This window comes from Gorilla gorilla, chromosome 5, assembly GCF_029281585.2.
Source record: "Gorilla gorilla gorilla isolate KB3781 chromosome 5, NHGRI_mGorGor1-v2.1_pri, whole genome shotgun sequence".
In the NCBI taxonomy this organism is placed as follows: domain Eukaryota; kingdom Metazoa; phylum Chordata; class Mammalia; order Primates; family Hominidae; genus Gorilla; species Gorilla gorilla.
The window spans coordinates 166,451,098-166,472,040 of record NC_073229.2 but is presented as its reverse complement, the minus strand read 5'-3'; the positions used below and the strand labels follow the sequence as shown (position 1 = coordinate 166,472,040).

General features: G+C 36.2%; 1 protein-coding gene across 10 annotated transcripts in view; it reads right to left on the bottom strand.

The window, feature by feature from the left end:
• Positions 1-17,577, bottom strand: part of ADGRG6 (adhesion G protein-coupled receptor G6) — a 140,903-nt gene extending 123,326 nt beyond the window's left edge. For 2 of the 10 annotated variants that reach the window (XM_055389820.2, XM_004044766.5), the window contains exons 1-2: positions 16,957-17,489; positions 9,673-9,773 (exon numbers count right to left, since the gene is read on the bottom strand). In XM_055389820.2, coding sequence (XP_055245795.1) covers positions 9,673-9,773; positions 16,957-16,958 — 103 coding nt within the window. In that variant the 5' untranslated portion in view covers positions 16,959-17,489. Of the gene's footprint in view, positions 1-9,672; positions 9,774-16,548; positions 16,830-16,956 lie in introns of those variants that run through there. The other 8 variants (XM_055389815.2, XM_055389816.2, XM_004044767.5 and 5 more) reach the window with 7 other exon arrangements.
• Positions 17,578-20,943: the final 3,366 nt, after the last annotated feature.

Genomic DNA, 20,943 nt, shown 5'->3' with positions numbered 1-20,943 from the left:
TCAGTCACAACTAAATATGCATTTGAGCAAGAAGCAGAAGGCATCCAGGGCACCTGAAGTGCTATTACTATCTCCAGGTTTTCAATATGTGTGTCAGGGCTGTTCACCAATGAGGAAACTAAGGCTGCCATTTCTAAGGCACAACAGTATGACAGAGAAAAATCATAAAACTGCAGATTCAACAAACAAAAAACAATTTTTTCATTGGGTGCCCTACCACCTAGGGAAGCTCTCAACCTCTGTGCCCTTCAGCATTCATCTTCATCTGCAATTGCACAAATCTTACTTACAGAACTGTAGCTAGTGGGGACATATCTATCTCCCCTGCTGGGCTGGAAATCCTCATTCAGCTTTGTCAGCATCGGCCCTCACTTAACATCCTCCAGTCTGGTCTCCCACTTCCCCATCTAGCCTCATTCCCTACCTTCTTCTGCAGAGACCCTTTATTCTAGTAATGAGAAATATGCATGCTTCTACAAAGTCATTTATAATGCATCTGTGCATTTGTCCTTGTCCCTGCTCCTTTCTCTGCCCAGATCCCCCTTCTCCATTTCTAGACCCATTCTCCATCTTCTCCCTTTCTGCTGTCATCAGAAGACACGGTTTTAACATTATCTATCCATGAGATTTTTTCTGAGATCTCTTCTGTTATCTCTTGACATCATGCCTATAATTCTACTAAATCGCACATCACACTGCATCCTATTATTTTTTCTCACATTAGTCTCCCCAATAACACTAAAATTCCTTAATATTAAAGGCAATGATTTAGCTTTGCAAAACTAGGACTTTGAAATGAGCCTGATATATAAATATATACTATATTAATATGTTATATATTATATTTTATATATAAATATATATAATATATAATATATAAATATATATAATATAAATATATAATATATAAATATATAATATATAAATATAATATATATAAATATATATAATATATAAATATATGATATAATATATATAATATATAAATACTATATATAAAATATAAATATATAATATAAATATATATAATATATAAACATATAATATATAAATATATAATATAAATATATAAATATATAATATATAAATATATAATATAATATATAAATATATATAATATATAAATATATATAATATATAAATATATATAATATAAATATATAATATATAAATATATATTATATATAATATATAAAAATATATAATATATATTATATATAATAATATAATTTTATATAAAATATATATAATTTTATATAAAAATATATAATATATAAAAATATATAATATATATTTTATATAAAATATATAATATATAATATATATATATTGTATAAAATATATATATTTTATAAAATATATATATTATATAAAATATATATATAATATATATTATATAAAATATATATAAATATATATAATATATATTATATAAAAATATATAAATGTATCGAATATATATTATATAAAAATATATATAATATATTATATATAAAATATATAAATATATATAAAAATATATATAAATATATATATTATATATAAAAATATATATACTATAAAAATATAAATATATATAATATAAATATATATATTTACTAAATGAGCAGTAAGATGCTCATTTCAAAGTCCCATATATATATACACCCAAATACACACACAACACTCATTTATAATATTACAATGACATAGCCTTTAGCCTTTAAATGAGTCTAAGAACAGCAACATTAACTCTATGTTCTCTGTAACTTATGTAAGTACTATAATGCTCTCACAAATGTTAAACATATTTTAATAGTGGTGGGGAAATGAGGGGACTCTGATTAAAAATACCTAACTCTTTGATAAGCTAGACACACCCTGCTAAGGAAAATCCAAGTTCTGGCAAGACAGCTTGGAAAGCAATTCAATTCATTTGCTACGCATTCACTGAATCTGTCTTCCATGGTGTCACAATTAGTAGTATCATGTTTGCAAATGGACACTACCTTAAATATCAGAAAAGGCTTAAAATTCAAAGAGAACTTTCTTCTGAAAGGTCAATAAAAAAAGCAGACATCTCTAACTCACGTGTGTGGGACATGGAAGCCAGTCAGATGATGAGAAGTAATAAGAGTCCTAACCAAACGCCAACTAAAGCATCAAGGATGCTTACCAAACTGGAAGGAAAACGTCCTGTATCAACTTAGCAAAAGCTCTGAGAGAAAAACCACAAATCCTATTGTTTGGTGAAACATTAGGTTATCAGCAGTATTGAAACAAAAATGTTTGTCGTCTTGAGCTGCCTACAAGTAATAGATTTTCAGGTTACCATTCTAAAGAGAGATGAGATTAGCAGTTCAAATAAAACACTAATATTGACCTCTGATGAGCCAACCAGGAGACAACTGGTGTACACAATCTGATGAGGAGAATTCTGGAAAAGGTGACAGACTACATTTCCACAACCTCAGTGTATACTTGGAGCTCATTTTCTCTAAAATTAAAAAAAAAAAAAAAACACTAAGGTAAATTATCTCTAAAAGTCTAGCTTTTCCTCCTCATAGCACTGCTACTGCAGCCACTGAAATCACTGTGATCAGAAACTCTGCCTTAAAATTCTATTCAATAAGGCCAGTGATACAGCTAAACTATTCTTTATACTCATAGGGGCCACTATCAATTGTACATAATGTCATATTTCTGGACATATTTAAGGCATAAAACAAATAAATGAAGGACAGAAGAAAGGAACTGTGTGTATAAAAACAGTGATTAATATTGCCAGAGTATTTTTTTCCTCCAGATCTGTATTTTACTTCAATAATACTCTTTAATCAAGTTCTGGCCAGGTAAGGAATCTTCTAAAAAGATCCTTCTGTTTGCAAAAATTATGAGCATTTTCTCATTCTTGTAGTTTTGCCCAAACCAGTAAGAGTGACTAGTGTAATTCCGTCGTTATTAGAAGAAAGATCCTGATTTTTAAATGGTTGACACAATCCATCTTCTGAGCTCTAGTACAAATACTTTTTCTCTTTTATCTAAACCAGCAGCACCAAACTTGGAGGAGAATGTAGTAGAGGAAGGGATCTTTTTTGACTTATAATAATTTATTGCAGAAAATTATGTAATTTTTTTATAAAGCATATCATTTCTAAACCACAAGTTTAAGATGAAGTTAGTATAGGAATGACTAAAAACCAAGATATGTTGACATGAAAGACCTAATAATTCAAACCATTTTCCTGAGAAAAATCTCATTCAGACGATTACAAATATTTTTAATGATTTTAAGAAATCAAGATAATTAGTCTTAACCATAGAAATATGGTGGCCGCATATTCCCCACTGGGATACTTTATTCCTCTCTGAGAGTTTTTTCACAGGAGATGGTTAAGGTTAACCTGAACTGGTGATAGCCACCATCCATGTGCTGCCAAAGAACCTTGCTTTATTTATTTATTTATTTATTTATTTATTTATTTATTTATTTGAGATGTAGTTGCCCAGGGTAGAGTGCAACGGCACGATCTCGGCTCACTGCAACCTCCACCTCCCAGATTCAAGTGATTCTCCTGCCTCAGCCTCCCGAGTAGCTGGGATTACAGGCGCGCACCACCACACCAGGCTAATTTTTGTATTTTTAGTAGAGTCAGGGTTTCACCATGTTGGCCAGGCTGGTCTCGAACTTCTGGCCTCGTGATCCGCCCGCCGCCTCGGCCTCCCAAAGGAACCTCGCTTTCTTTTCAGGTGTATAATCATCTTAGTTCAATGGAGGGGAAAGGATGTTTATGTGACTGGATCCTCATTGTAGGATTAATACACTTTTCTCATCTAACCTCAAAACCTTCCTCCCCATGCTACCCCACCCTATAAAGTATATTTGCTCATTACATCTGGAATATATTGGGGTTTGTCTTTGGTTCTCCTCCATTCTGTTTTTTTTTTTCCATCTTCTTTACTTACTGAATACTATGATATTGCAAGTACAAACAATGCCAAAGAAGAAAGAATAGTAAGAACAATGCCAAAGAGCACATATTCTACTTGCTGAAAATAAAAAGAAAACTCCTTAAAGAATTAAAAAGAATTTAAAAGTGTTAGACAATTTTGTGTCTGCGAAAGTCTCAGAGTTGGTATGTCCCCATTAAACTCTACAGCTCCCCAGGTTTATCTTGTCCAAGAAAGTTACCTGCCCAACCTCTAGGTCTAGTTCATTATTAAAAGTACCTGCTAAAATTGGAAGTACACAGAAGAAACTTTACAGGTAAAACAATTAAAACTATGTGCACAAAACAAAATAGACTGTATAACACACACACACACACACACACACACACACACACTCCATGATTGGACTGTAGGCTAAGGAGGTCTTTGAGGTTTCTGGTACAAATTCCTCAATACTGAGATTCCTTCATGTCCCGAATACTAGTGATAGGAGAATTTGAAGGACAGCTAGGTTTATCTTTGGACAATTAATTACTAAGAGAGTCATTTGGTTCTTACAGCATTAACACACTGGTCCTGGTTCTGCTCTTTGAGATACTTAGAAGAAGTCTGTTATCACTTCCAGATGACCACTCTCCAGATATCTAAAGGCCAGTATCTTATTCCTACTGACTTTATTACTTTAAAGTAAATGTGCCATTTCTCTACATCCATCTTTAATGCAACAATGCAACAAAATTTGTACTTAAAAAACAAACAAATTGATACACGAAAGCAAGAATGTTGTGGCTGACACAAAGGGAGTTCACAGTCGCAGCCCACCTCTAAAGAGGTTTCACTCACCCAGTATTGACAGGGACTGCTCCAAAAATTCCTCAGATAGCTTGAGACTCATCAGTATGCTGGTGTGACTCGTCTAAATAATCTCTCTTTACCAACCCTCTCCACATTATGACAGTCATGCCTGGAAACAAGCGTGATCTCACCAATAAAAAGTAGGACTCCTGACATCTCCCTCTTCCTAATATCATTTAAGTGGTGTCAGTTTCATTAGTGGTCCCATCACACTGCGGGTCACTTGAGATTGTCACTGTGGTGACAAGGCAGGTCATTCCCATTCTACGTTTATGTAATTGGCTTTATGACCCCTCAATGTATGATTTCATATTGAACAACATCAAATTCAGGCCATCCAAAGGTGTATGAAGAAAATTATCTAGAAAGTTGCCTCAAGGAAATATCTGTATAAAGCTTTCTAGGCTTTATTCACTCACACTGACGCTAATCTGAGGTCTGAAACAGAAAAACAGCCTTTTAGCTGAAAGCTTCAGACAGTAATTTGGAGCATTTTGATTCTGAGTGAAACACACATACACACATTTATCATTATATGCAAAATGGTCTGTACAATTAGAGCCTTATATCTGACCTTTAAGACACACTTAGTAATTTTCAATACACAATACTGAATTTTTTTTAAAAAGTGCACATTCATAAAAGGATTTTTTTAGACATTTGACAGTCCTTTGACCAAACTTTGATTTAATTCTTAAATATAGATTGCAATGTAATTGATACTAAATAATAATTGTTGATGTTATGATCATAAGAAAAATTAACACATACTACTAAATAACTGTTCATTTTATGATCATAAGAAAAATTAACACATAAACAAACAAAAAAGCACAAGATTCTTTTTACACAATCACCTGCCTTCCAGAACTATGCTGTGCCCTGGGCTAGAAAGTACACAATTCAGGCCAGATTTTATTTTCAGAAACATTTCCCCTTGTAGCTGTTGATGTCTCATAGATATCAGAGTAACACTGTGCTTTGAAACGATCTGCTGATATCATTGATTTTCAGGAGAGAAGGGAGGCTCCTCCCGCACTGCTCATGACTAAGACGATCTGTGTGGAAACAAGCTCCTGGTTGCTTAGAAATGTATTGGCTCTTGGCTGTTTCCCACTCTACTTGAATCCATAACCCTCTGTCTGCTTGAGATAATCATCATTCATCTTCAGAGTCATGGAGTGTTAGGCCACAAAAAAGAAGTTATTATCTGAAACTCCTTTTAGAGATTCCTATTAAGTGAAGAAAGAGCCAGAGTAACAGTTAAGTAATTAACAAAATTTAAATATTCATACACTTCTACGCCTCTCTGGTCATTTTTATGTGGCTTTTTTTAAAAAAAGAAATTCATCAGCTTTTTTTCAGATTAGTAAAGTAATACCCGATCATTGTAAGAAGGCAAAAAAATTCAGAGGTGTATGAAGTTCCATCGTCATCCCTCCTGTTTCTCCAAACTGTACCTCTGAGACAACCCATTTTAGAAGCCTGATGAGTATCATTCCATGTTTTGTTAACATGTTTACAAAGTCTTATATAAGTGCTAGGATTACAGGTGTGAGCCACAGTGCCTGATTATAATTTGCTTTTTAATTTAACATTATTATCATGAATAGCTTTCCAAGCAAATAGGCAGTTTGACCACATTGTTTTGAGGCACTGCACAGTATTCCACAGAAGGAATGTAAAATAATGCACATAACCATCCCCCTTTCAGTGAACAACGTCTCTTCCAGTTTGCTATTGCAATGCTAGTTAACACAGTGATACAGATTTCTCTACATATTTATGTTTTTTTTATTTTATAGGGTATATGCCTACATGTGAGAGTGATATACCAATGTACACATTCTTGATTTTTTTATGTGTTACCTAATTACTCTCCCAAAAGAGTCAACAGTGTCAGTGCACGCTCTTTTCCTAACAATTTTGAGTGTATTGGATGTTGTCAACTTTTCTAAATGGTTTCAAGATAGTGGGTAAAAATAAATCGCATTTTATTGTTTTAAGGCATACTTCTATGGCACGAGTGTAAATATTCTAAATTGTTATTTTATTGTAGTTCTTATTAAAGGTTATAATCATCACTTGTCAAGACACAGTAAGCTATTTTTCCACACTACTTTTGAAAATCCAGAAGGTCACAAAACTCACATATTTCTTTTTTAAGTGTCCCATGAAATACAAATGTTAACTTACCTACTAGCAAACTTAATACTGCAATTCTATTATAAGAATTAAACTATGGATGTTACTGGAATCAAACCATAAGATTCTAATTTTAATCATCTGAATTAAGTGTCAATCGTAACACCAATAGAGATCTGCCAATCTCCTAACCTAGCTATCACAGTCAAATTAACAAAACATTAACAAACAAGACAACAACCAAAATCTATGCAGATTATCACTAAGACTATGATATGATCCAGTGGAGCTCCTTTGAATTGAGGGATAGGGAAGGATTACGTGAGGTGGTAATAATTAAACTGAGATCTGCGTGTCAAAAAGAACCAGGTGAGGGAGAAGAGGAGACTAGGAAGGCATAGACAAGGAATAGAAAGGCCAATGTGTCTACAAAATAGTGAGAGTGGGAGAGAATAGGAGGATAGAAGGAGGAATTTTAAAGGTTAAAAGAGAAGTGGATTTGAGGATAGGAGATAGGAACTAGGAGTCCTGTTTGCACATTTGAAGTTTAAGGCCTATTATAAATCCAAGGGTAGATGAGGATCAGCAACTCAAGAGATGGCTCTAGGAGCCAGGATGGACAATACAGATTTAGTGGACACTGGCATCAAGATACCATTTAAAGCCACTTGAGATCATCTAGGTGTTACCCAGAGAAGCAAAAATTAGTCAACGAAAGTGTAAACAGGGATATAACATCAGTTAAGCACTAGTCTTCAAAAACATAACAGTATTACACTTTGATTTATGCAAAAAAAGATTTTAAATATCAGATATATCCAAAGTTGTAATATGCATTATTTTAAATGGCTTGGGAGTTCATTATAAGGAACCCCATGCTGAGTCATCTTATAAGGCAAAAATTTTATATTAAAATACCTATAATACCCTCTAAAGAGTGTTTGTGAATTCAGATATTTACCTGTGAGGTGGTGGCATTTTAAATGAGTCATTATTAGAGTGATATAGGTATTAATACAAAATGTTCTGGCCTCAAAAGTGAAACAGAAAACTATCTGTCACAAGACCTTATCTGATACACAAAAGTTTAATAATGCAGGAAATAACAAAAAATAAGAAAATCTTGTGTGAGAGAGTAACTTAACAAGTGTAAGTACTTTGATTCTGGTGACCTTGAGAATGAGTGCCTCCTTAAATTTTGTACCCCAGGTGATTCTCTTCCCTCAGCCTGGTCCCAGACAAGTTGATTCCTTTTCTTTAGCCTACAAACACGTGCTTCATTTATTCAAATGATTAAAATTCAAGAATGTGCATATATTAATTAAAATGTTGACAACTAAAAGTCCAAATTGGAGGTGCTGTGGTCTCAAGAAGCCTTAAAAATATATAAATACATGACCTAACAAAAATGAAAGTAAATAGACTTCAACTAATAATGTTAATCTCATAATTTATCTCATATCATGTAATTGATTCTTAGAGAATCACTTTTGAAAGTAGTTCAACACTGTACATCATAAAACCTATCTTTAATTTTCCAATCTGTTTACAAGTGTGTTTCCTCTAATAATGACAGTAATAAGGAAAATGGCTTTACAATAAAATTCTAACAAATACACACACAAAATTCACTGAAAGATCTGTTCTGTTTTGAAGCCATTAAATAAGTGCCAGGGATTTTCCAAGTAAGTAATTGAAACTCTTAGAACACTTGGAGGCTTGGAAAAAAAAGTTTTCACATCTCAATACAAGTTTAATTTCTTGATGCGTGAATAAGCAATTTTAGCAGATCATCTATTTCCATGATGTTTAAAATGTATTCTTTATCTATATTATATTATATTCTTTATATATATTATAAATATGAAATTAATAAATCTTGATTAAATTCCAAGTAATAAATACATAAGACTTCAAGAATTATGATTTTATTAATTGACATTTTAGCTTTATTCTAAAGGAAAACATAATAAGCCTAATACATACACCAGGAGAAAACAAAGAATAAAATAGAACGGACTTAAATAAATTTGCTCAGTTCAGTGACAAAACCAGAAAATGAAGAAACAGTTTACTTTTAAATATCATTCACATTCCTCAGCCTCTAATTGGCTTATTCATATAATTTGCTGTTTACGGAAAATTTAGTTTTTTCAACAGCCACCAAGATCTTATTTCAAAGTTCAAAAAAATGTAACTAGAAAAAATAGATACTTTAATTCCAAAAATGCTGTAATTAAAATTAACTTTCATATCAAGTAAATTAAACTGCATAGTCTAAAAACTTAATTTTAAATTCCTAATTCATATTGCAACATGCTAATAAAATGAGGATGAATGAAACTAGCAAAGTCCGTACTTTCCATAAATAACTACATGAAAACTTGAAAAGAGAAGTACTGTATATTTATTCAACAGTAGAAGAAACAGCTACCACTTTTTAAATGCGATTTATGTAGTTATCTCATCACTCAATATGGGCTAAGTAAATAAATAAAAGACAACAAAGATTAAAGAAATAAACTCATTAGAAAACAAAACAATCATCAAAGAAATAGTATTCACACAAAATTCAAAGAGGACAGACAAATCATAAACAGAAAAAAACTGCCCTATAAGGATAGAAACAGGAAAAAAAAAAGGCACTAAGTTAAAGTAAGGCAACATAAATAAGTAGCATGCTTACACTGCAGACAATGTCATCATGATTAAATTCCAGGGGTGAAAGAGGAAGAGTCTTACCTGAGTGAGGAACACACATGATATATAAAGCAAATAAGAACAGGAGAGGACTGGGCTTCCATTTCCAATGGCAGCTCCACATTCGATCTGAGCGAAACATCCTGCAAAGAAAGAAAATGGCAATTAGGACATTCAACATTCAGTAAAGCATTACGACAAATAAAGTAAAAACTATAGGTTTCCAGTAGGGACTGGAAAATAAACCTTTTTCATCCTTGCTTCCAAATAGAGGAGGAACTTAAAAGATGACGACAACTTGATCAATTCCTTCAAGCTAATTAGCAAAAGAAAATAAATCCATGCATTTTATTTGCCACATGGTAGCAGTTTCCTTATCAAAATATATATAATAGGTGATTTCTGCATGAAAATGGGTAGTCAGACAATTCAAAAAAATTATTTATTAAAAAATAAAGCAATGTTAGCTTCAGCCTCACCAGACTCATGTTCATCTGGGTAGAAGAAGGATGTTTCTATCAACTTTCCTTATAATCTGCCAGAAATTTAGACTGTAAGGAAATGTTTTCCTTAATGTCTGCTGCTTTACAAATGGAAATATTTAACATAAAACCAAATTGCCCAAACTCTGTTCTATCCCCTAAAGTGATACGTTGAAGCATTAACATTCCAAAAAAGGTGAAGTCTTTATATATAAAATAGCTATCAAGTTTTTAAATGGCTATTGAACACCAGGCATTAGAGAAAGTAGTAAATGACATTAGATGGAGAGGTGGTGCTTTGAAAACTCAACAATCCTTCTGCACGACTTACTCATTTAATTCTGAAAATTATATTTAATAATGATTTAGAAAGGAACATTCATATTATATTGTCTCAAAACAATGGTATAATACAGTTCATTGAATCAGCACCATCAAAAAAAAAGGCAAACCAGCAAAGAAGGAGGAAATTACAAAAATCAGTCACCAAAAAGGACCATAAGTGGACTGGTGAGCAGAAGAGTTGTGAGGCAGGAAGGTAAGTAAGCAATAGTCAGAAATCTCCAGGAGACCTGAAAATCCCGAGAGAGAGTTACTTTGCCTATAAGTAGTAACTGAGACTCATTTTAGCAAGGAGCAACCAATAAGATACTTTAGGATTACAGTAATATCTACCCTAAAGCCTGAAGTTTGCTTACCTGAGTAAAATGTGTAATACTAAACAGAAAAGCAGAAAGAGAAATACTCAAATGAGCAAAATTAGACATCAAAGGACTCCTGCACTTGCCTCAAGCCTGCATTTTTAAACTTTAAGAGACCATCTCCATCTCATAGCCAAGAGAACAAGCTTAGAGTGAGACAGATCTGGTTTGCTACTTATGAACTATGCTGCAAACCTTGGGAAATTGCTTGATCGCCTTGTGCCTCCTATTTCTTACCTGTAAAATAAGGAACAGCAATGAACCTAGTCCACAGTGTTGCTGAGATGATTATATAAGACGATGCCTTTCAAGAACAGTTCCTGACACTCAGCAAGTATTCAATAAATATTAGCTATTATTATTATTATTACTATCATTCCAGGCATTCTCATTTAAGTGGTGTTATTCTGTCCACAGTGAAATCAAAGGAAAAGACTCAAGCAAGAGTAAACAAGATTAATCTCATATGCCAACACCAATCAATTGACTTTGTGGTCACTTCTGGGATCACCTGGGCCAGAAATGAAATTGGTTATTCATGTTTACTATGAATAAAGAAATGTTAAGTAGTATCTGAAACTCAAGCCATGTTTTAGTATTCACCAAACTAGAAGTTCTAGAATCATGCAGCTCTTCTGATGGAAATTCTAAACTAGGAAAATTCAAAACCAGGAAAAGGTTAAGATTTGAAGAGTATCTCTTGTTTGCAAGTTATGTTTTCAAATCCATCCATCCAAAATATTTGAGATTAAAAGAAGTACTGCTAATTAGAAGTATGTTTTAGTAAGTAAGAAATTAGTAATTATAATAATGGAAGTGGACTCTCAAACAGCACCAACTTACCTCCTGGTGCCTCTATAAACTGTGTGGTTTGTAGAGCAAGTACTTAAACCCTTAGTCTTTTCTTCTGTAAATAGGATATTACCCACCAAAAAGAACTGGAAATAACAGTACAGAGTAATCTGTAGGGGCTTTTAAAACGGTAGGTGACAAACTTCCGTCCCATAGAAAGTTCACTTATTTGGAAGAATAGGCCTGTTTCCTACTGATGCTGGATGAATGAGTATGCTTTTAAAACAAAAGCACAATTACATATTCAAAGAAATTTAGAGCTAGAAGGACCAATGCTGAAGTCTAATCTAACCTCATTTCATAAAAAAAGGAAACTTAGGTCCAGAAAAATAGAGAGACAGACCAATCAAACCTGGCTGTCACCCTTACAGATATTAACAGAAGGATGTATCAGCTCAAGAGAACTCCCAGCTTCTTACACTCTTTGACATACGACAATTATCTTTCATCAACGTGTGAATAATAGCTTTCTCTCAGATTCATTTAATCTCTAAATAATACTCATAGATTCCTGCTCATTAGTTTGGCCACAAAACACCGTTTATGCGCTCAGGCAACTTCTTTGCTATAAAAGGTTTCATCATTTAGGGATTCCATATTCAATTCTGAAGCCGTCTTATCAAAGCTGCCTGCAATCCTATCAGCTGCAAATGATGACCATGGCTTAAGGCATTCCATGTCTCCAGACTCTATCACTTCAGACAGAAAAGAAACCCAATAAGGCAAGCACTTGTAACTAAACAAACCATAGGACAGGCCAACTTTCATCCACTTTACTGTTTACTGAAGAAGATAAACAAATAAATTAAGAATAGAACAGAGGAAGGAAAGTACTATGTGTTTTCTCAGGGGATCACTTAGCAAAGATATATCCCTGAGATTTAAATAACTATCTCCCAAGAATGGAAAATCCTGAACAGGGTTACTAAGGTTCTAAATAGGAACTACAAGGAAAAAAAACACACACAAAAGTACACTCTTACACCATTTTAATTGTGGCCTTAAAGTTCTATTGAAGACAGCAGGAACATTTTTTAAGTAAAAGACAGTCACAGACTCCTATATCCGGAAGAAACCTAAAGATTATGCAAAAAAAACCTATCATCTTACAGGTGAAAAACTGAGATACTAAACTACTTGCCCAAGATCATAAGATCAGTGGTGTCGGAGCCAAAAGATCCTTTTTGTCACTTGGCTTCCAACCTAGCGTCCTTTTTGAGACCCACACTACCTCTGTTGCAAACTTGTTCTCTTTTTCAATCTACATAGGCTACAAAATACAATTTGCTTTAGTCCTGTTTCCGGAAGCTTTAGAATGTAACCCTTCTACAGAATTGCTTTAAATGTGGATATGATTCCTTGTAGGCATTATTTTATCCAAATGGATCACCGAAATAATCTTAAAAACCTACCACTTTCCATCTCTCTACTCCTACTGGTTTCCCCAAAAGTCACAATTTAAAGAGAAATTAGTGAAGAAATTTTGATATTAGTGGAGAAATTGATACGATACTAATGCAATCAATACCAGCAACTGTCAGAAATAACTGCTTTCGCCATATCCCAACTCTGTTTCTATGGCAAATCTTTTCATAAAAGGGACTGGGGAATGGCAGAGAAAATACCTTAATTCTTCCAGAGTGACAAGAACAGTAATTTGGTTTATTCAAGTCTGCTCATAATCGTTTTTCTTTTTTTTGGTTAAAGGTCATGTTCCTGAGCCAAAGCAATGTATTTAAAAAAAGGTGCTATTCTATTAACTCGATTTGAGTACCTTTATTAAGCTGGGTGTACCTCCACTTCAAAAAGGCTGATTTATTCTTCAACCCTGCACAAATCTTAAACTTTATTTGAACAGTAACATGCATAACTGGCTTATACTAGAGGTGAGAGTAAAACTCAGCCTTAAGAATTACATACATAGGTACACAAGAATGACTACACATGAAACTTGGGAAATCTGAAAAAGAGAAGTCAATTGTGTCAATATACCGGTTTTAATATTGTACTACAGGTTTTCCAAATGCTACCATTGGGGGAACTGGGTCAAAGGTATACAGGATCTCTATTTTTTGGGAACTATATTTGAAGTTAGAAATATCTTTAAAATTTCAATTGAAAAATTAAACTCTTAAGCCCTTATGCATACAACTTGTTCTCAGATGGTTCAGAAAAAAATTGTGTGTGTGTGTGTGTGTGTACAGGAGGGGCTCATGGGGGGGGGGCAGGAAAGGAGGAACGGGAATGATTAAACAAATGGGGCCAATAATTAGAATAGGTGATTCTGGGTAAAAGGTATACAGGTGTGTTCTTTGCATAACTTTAATTCTTGAAAACGTCCTGTAGATTTAAAATGATTTCTAAAAGAGTTAAAAAATTCACATTTACATTGAAACATATCACTGTTTTCATGTCACGGCCCTCTCCTCACTATTGAGTATTATTGCTTTAATCACTGTCACTTTGATAAAAGAAGTTGCATCTCATTTGAATTTCCTTTATTTGGATTGTCATGTTCAAGTCATTTGTATGGTTTTCTATTACAAATATAAATATTTTCTTCATTGATTTGTGATTTCTTAATGACTTATTTTAAATATGTTAAACTTTTGTCATATTCGCTCTGTTTTAAATAAATGAACCTTGAAGCTTTTTTTTAAGGCATTCCAGATAATTCCATTTCAAGTAATGCTTATAATGGAAAGTAACATGACACTCAGGTAGCCACATTTTTTGATCAATATATCCTTTATATGGCACCACCCCAGTCAATTAGTATGCATCTTAACATCATCCAATGTAGATAATAATCTCATCCAATTAGAAATGAAAATTGAAAGATACAGTTTTTGCCCATGCATACCACAAACATTGAACAAAGTCTTTTCCATTTAGTCTAAATTCTAAATAGACTGTAGAAACTTTTAATCATCCCATCAGAAACGTAAACTCTGTAAGATATATAGGCCATTAGAAAAATGGTCAGGTTTTAAAAAGCAGTCATTAGTTTACTTTTAATATGTAAACTAATTCTCTTTCAAATCATTATTTCCAGACATCAGAGTCATGTGTCCAGTTAGGCTACAAAACTACAGGCTTCTAATATTTCCCATAAGCCAAGAGACAATAGCCTTATTCACCATTCATATTGAAAAAGCACAATGTCATGTAATTTATATAAGGCATAAATGGAACAGTAGCTTCATGCAGCTTGAGACGAATTAATGCAAGTCTTGCTACATCTGCTAAATTTCTTAGGGTATGAAAAATATGCAGTCACTACAACTCCCAAATATATTCGTAAAGTCTATAATTAAAGAACCTGAGTATAACAATATACAAATACACTTTCTCCACAAGGAGGAGGCAGAAAATACACTTAAGTAGTTTCTGAACTTGAATCTATTAAAATTTAAAGGATAATATAGCTTATGTTACCCATTTTAACATTTTTCAACAAGATAGTAAGAATATTAATCTCGGAAAGGTTGGTAATTCTTTCCATATATTCTAACAAACCAATACCTAAAAAGAATCAGACCATCCTAAACCACTCCATATGAATCGTAAACAGCAAAATGGAAAAAAATATACTTACCATCTGGTAAAAAATGAAAACTTTCAGTCAAAATAGCTCAAAAAAGAATCTCAAATCTAGGTATCAAGCCCTATTTTCTGTGTGATTTCATACTCACGCTTTTACCCTATAATGACATGATTTTTTAATCACGAAGAATTCAAATGGACTATATAACTTAATTTCATGATCAGGAAATTTTTACATTACCTGTTAAGTTTAACATCTTTTATTTTAAAAACAGGTATTTATACTTTCATGTGTAATATGCTTTTTTTCTCATAAGATCTAAATGCTTAGGAAAGCTGAAAAAAACTGGGCAAATATCTGCTGTTAAAATCCCTAGTATATTTTCAAGAAAAACTGAAGTTGAAAACAAGCTCATATTACTTCAAAATGTGTAGCCTGTATATGAGAACAAGTCTTATATGAAAATGCTGGCTGTATCCCAAAATAAATTTTTTCAAGTTATACCTTGCCGATTCCACTGGCATAAATGAAACTTTAAAACTCCCAGGTGTGGAATTATTTCACATGCTGTTTCAGTAAAAATAAGTGATTCATTTCTGATTACGTCTCACAGTATCTGGAACAGAGTTACAGAGTGCGAGGCTTGTGGGCACTATCCTTTCTTTCTCCTATTTTAAAAATGTGTGTTGGGGAGTGGGGAAGCAGGGAATGGAAAGTGCAGGAAAGTGTGGAAAAACAGGACCTAGGGGGCAGGTCTTTCCCCATGTACTGAACTGAAAGAGTAAATTCATGTAAGATCCAGGAGTTGGGGGAAGGAGTGTTAAGTACCAAGTTCTAGAAATTGTTGTACATGAGTTAGTGGAAGGGGATAAAATGTCTGTCACGGTGTCCGTCCAAGATTAAGTAAAACATCAGAAGGAAAATTACCTATTACAAGAAAAAGAAACTTCTTAGTTGGCCACAAAAATAAGCTTGGCCCTTTCGAGTACAATCTTCCTTTTCCCATTCTGGAAGGCCAGACGGTGCTTGGCGACCCTTTCATGGGGTCGCTGTGCGCCACCTCACCATTAGGATGACAATTCTATGGAGGCAAAACCTTTTAGGTTTCTCTGTTTCAATGCCCCAATTCCCCCCGCCCCCCATAAGTCTATGGAAGTCCCCTCAAATCCTATCACGTAATGTGGCATAACCCTTAACTATTTCCTAAACTACAAAGCACACTGAAAACATTTTCTGCACACCTTAAAAAAATTCAAACACCCCAAAGATCCAAGAATAACTTCTACAGTCAATGGTGACAATGTGTAAAGTCAACATTTTCTCGGCATACTAGTACCTTCCAAGCCCCCAGGTGTTGATTCCGGAGAGCGCCTTCTTGGCACGGCCAGGCCCCTGGACTGAGGAGCGGTGCCTGTTACTCCTTGTTTAATTTGAATTGAAGACACGTTTTCCCCATTCTTGAAGCCCTGCCCTTCTTATTAGGCTTTACACCGCCCAAATGTGAGGTTTACCTCGCTGAGGGAAAAAAAACAGCCACACACACATGTCACAACTCCACTTAGCAATAGTCCTACTCCTCAGTGCCTCGAGGGGCAAACTGAAGACAAACCGGTTTATTCCCTCCGTGCAGTTGAAGTCCTTATAAAATCATTTCTCTTGAGGGTGGGGTGGTCGGGGAGGGGGCGACAGAAGGTGGACACAGATAAAAGAGTGAAGGAATTCCAAGCTGAAAGGTGAGACTTACATGTTGACATTACTGCGCCGAGGTCCCCTTTGGCCGCAAGATCATCCTCCACCACTTCCCCGCTCTGCTGCCGCTGCTCCACCCAGGGGAACCCAGGCGCCCCAGCCCTGCGCCGCGGCGGGACCCTCCTTTACGCCGTTTCTGGAGAGTTCATGGGCTTTCCCGACGGCGCAAGGTGAACTCTGGGCGCGGCGGCGTTCAGCGCAGGGCCTGCGGACGAGGAAGCAGGCTGGCGGCAGATTCCTCCTCTCAGGGAAGTTGGCAGGGTGAGGGCGAGAAGCTGAGGAAGTCGGGTGTGCGTGGGGCTGGTGCTGAGGAGACCGGGCCAGGCAGGGGTGCGCGTCGCAGGTCCTCGCCCCCGCTGGCGGGAGGCGGGACTCGGCCACCACCCTAGGTACTTGGGTCCCCCTCGCGGGCGCAGGCGGCTCTCCCCGGACCCGTGCGCTCCGCCCGCGCTTCCGGCGTGACTGGAGCTGGGCTCAGGTGCGGCGGCCCCGGCGGCGTGCGGCGTACGACCCGACTCCGGCTGCCCTGGTCTGGGAGCTCCGCGGCTGGGGTTGTCCCGAAGGCGCAGCTGCCCCACACAGGATCTTCAACCCCAGGGCCGAAAGGGTGAAGTCGCCCCGCGGGGCGGGACAGGCGCTCTTGGAGCGAGCAGCGAAGGGAGAGTGGCGGGGGTCGGCGTGGGGTGGGCGATGGGCGCAGAGCCGGGCTCAGCTCCCCAGCTGGGAGGGGACAGGGCGGACCCGGAGGTCGCCGAAACGCCGGGAGCGCTGAACCCCAGAGACCCTCGGCGAGAGAAAGGAGAAGCTGGGAAGGCAGGCGCTCCTGTGGCATCTCCCCAGCGTTTGCAGCCCACCCGAGTCCCCGCGCGGGTCCCCCCGCCACGCTCCCGGGCTGTTGCTTTGCTTCACTTTTCTGCCACTTTCTTTACTTAACTTTTCTGTCTTCTCTGACTAGTTCGTTTGCTCGAAAAAATGAAGGGATGTTAACAGGGGGCTGGGAAGATGGTCACATAACATTTTATTGAGAGGGATTGATTTGCCAACGTAAATCCAGCTGCTTGTTGGGGAAAGTTAGCTGCCTGCTCTCCAATGCTCCTGTAAAGTAGCTGCCTGGCAAAGGGATCTGGACACACCTCCTTGGGAATGAGAAGAGAGAAGGGCTCACACTTGGAAAGAGGTTTTCTTCCCATTGTGTACTGCCAGAGTTAGTCCACAAAATGCTAGAGGCAAACCTTCCGGTGCCAGGGCTGTATGCACATCCAGAACCTCAACAGCTCAGCTTGCACGGTGTACACACTGGCAAAAGCACAGGCCACACACAGAAGTGCCCTAACAATTATTTCACGCTGATTAGCTTATGATAGAGAACTGTTGGTGGGTGCGGGGGTGGGGGAGGTGGGAAAGAGGTAAAGCAGGACTTACAGTTACAGGCAGAAAGGAAGCTGGAACGCTGCCACCAATTCCAGAGGCCTGAACATCTAGGGTGTGTTCTACTTGTCATTTTTATCAGTATTCATTTTGATGAATAAACGGTATGATTAATAGAGACACTGAATTGTAGCGTTTAAGGGAAGCTAAAGTTCTTCTGCCCAACTGTCTCACATTAACAGGTAGGGAAATGAGACTGACAAGATCTGAGGTCTGTGCACACTAGCTAGAGGTGACCAGGGGCTAAGATTAGGTTTCCAGACTCCCCTTTTGAGTCAGTCGCTATTACACGGTATAGTCCCAAAGAAATTTAAGGGCCACTCTTGGAATTTTTTAAAAGCAACATGTATTTCACAGTTTGTGGGTCAAGAATCTGGATGCCCTTAGCTCAGTGTCTCTCAGGAGGCCACAATTGGAGTGGTGACTAAGGCTGTGGTCTGATCTGAAGGTTTGACAGGGGAAAGATCTACTTCCAAGTTCACATATGTATTTGTTCCAGTCATAGAATTTTAAAGTTAGAAGAAACCTGGAAACATAAGAGCAAATAAATATAAATAACTGCCAGGCACGGTGGCTCATGCCTGTAATCCCAGCACTTTGGGAAGCTGAGGCGAGTCGGTTGAGGTCAGGAGTTCCAGACCAGTTTGGCCAACATGATGAGACCTCATCTCTACTGAAAAAAAAAAAAGTAGTCGTGGTGGTACACACCTGTAATCCCAGCTACTTTTTCTGAGGCAGGAGAATCACTTGAACCCGGGAGGTGACGGTTGCAGTGAGCTGAGGTTGCACCACTGAACTCCAGCCTGGACAAAAGAGCTAGACTCTGCCTCAAAAAAAGAAAAGACATATAAATAACTGCATTATTCAGTGTTCTCCAGAAAAACGGAGCCAGCTAGATGTGTGTATGCACATAGATATATATATTTTAGTTTTAAGGTATTGTGGAGGTACTAGTGCAAAATTTACAGTCAGGCAGCCTGCAGATTCAGGGAAAAGTTATAGTCCAACTCCAAATGCAGTCTGGCAGAATTCCTTCTTGCTTAGGGTAGATCAGTCTTTGTTCTGTTAAGGCCTTCAACTGATTGGATGAGGCCTACCTGCAGAATGGAGAATAATCTTCTTTGTACATTGTCCACTGATTTTTTAATAGTTTTTATTCCGATTTTCTTTTTGACATTTATTTTTATCTTTAATTGACATATTATAATTGTATATATTAATGGGATACAATGTGATATTTTTATATTTTTATTATTCCATGTGGAATGATTATATCAAACTAATTAACATGTCTATCATTTTTGTGATAAGAACATTTGAAATTTAGCAATTTTGAAATATGCAAGGCATTATTATCTATATTCACAATGCTGTGAAATAGATTTCAAAAACTTATTCCTTCTAACTGAAACTTTGTATCCTTTGACCAACATTTCACCATTCCACCCCACCTCACCCTCTAGCCTCTGGTAACCACCATTGTACTCTCTACTCTTATGAGTTTGTTTCAGATTCCACATATAAGTGAGATTATTTGCTATTTCTCTTTCTGTCCATCAGTGGATGAATGGGTAAAGAAAACGTGGAATATATACACATCAGAATGCCGTTCAACCTTTAAGATAGAAATTCTGTCATTTGTGACACGTGGATGGACCTAGAGGACATTATGCAAGGCCCACTGATTCAAATGTTAATCTCATCCAAGAAACACTGTCAGAGACACATACAGAATAACGTTTGGCCAAATCTGGACACCATGGCCAAGCCAAGTTAACACATAAAATGAACCATCACATTAACCGAAAAGAAATGGACATACATCAAGAAGATAGTAGTTTTCACATGTGCTATTATTATATGTTAAAATGTTCATAATTTTATGCATTGAAATTAATATATGATCAGAATCATAGCTAAAATATTTCAATGAATCAGTGCCTTTCATTGGTCAGTTTGTTAATAAAATCTGTATATTTTGACAGTTTTGTCCTCAAACTAAGAATTTGTTCTTTTCTTTTGAAAAAGCATGTTAGGAAAATGGAGTGTATAGTGGAAAGTACATGGTCTTTTAATGCAATAGACCTGGATTCTAAACTTGACCCTGTGATTTCTCAGCATTGTGAACTCTGGCAGTTTACTATGTAAACTAAGCTTGATTTGTAAAATAAGAATAATAATACTTATAGTGTTTAACTCATAGAGCTGTTAGGCAGATTCAGTGAGACATTCTGATGTCATTAGACATTCTAATGACATGAAGCACTCAGCATATTTCCTGAAATTTGCTAATATTAGTTGTCTCTGCCTGACCTATTATCATTATCCTAAACTGAAAAGTGCCAAGACCACATTCCTCTACATACAGGAATCCTCTGACAACATTCCAGACAAAATGAATATTGAACATCTGTTTGAATCCCCTAACATTGATGCACACTCAACTGTGAGAAGCTTCCTCTTTCTGTGGGTTGAATCAAACATTCATGCTTTCAACTCCCATTCAGAACAAGCACATTCTATCATCCACAATAAGCCTTTCAAATATCTAAAG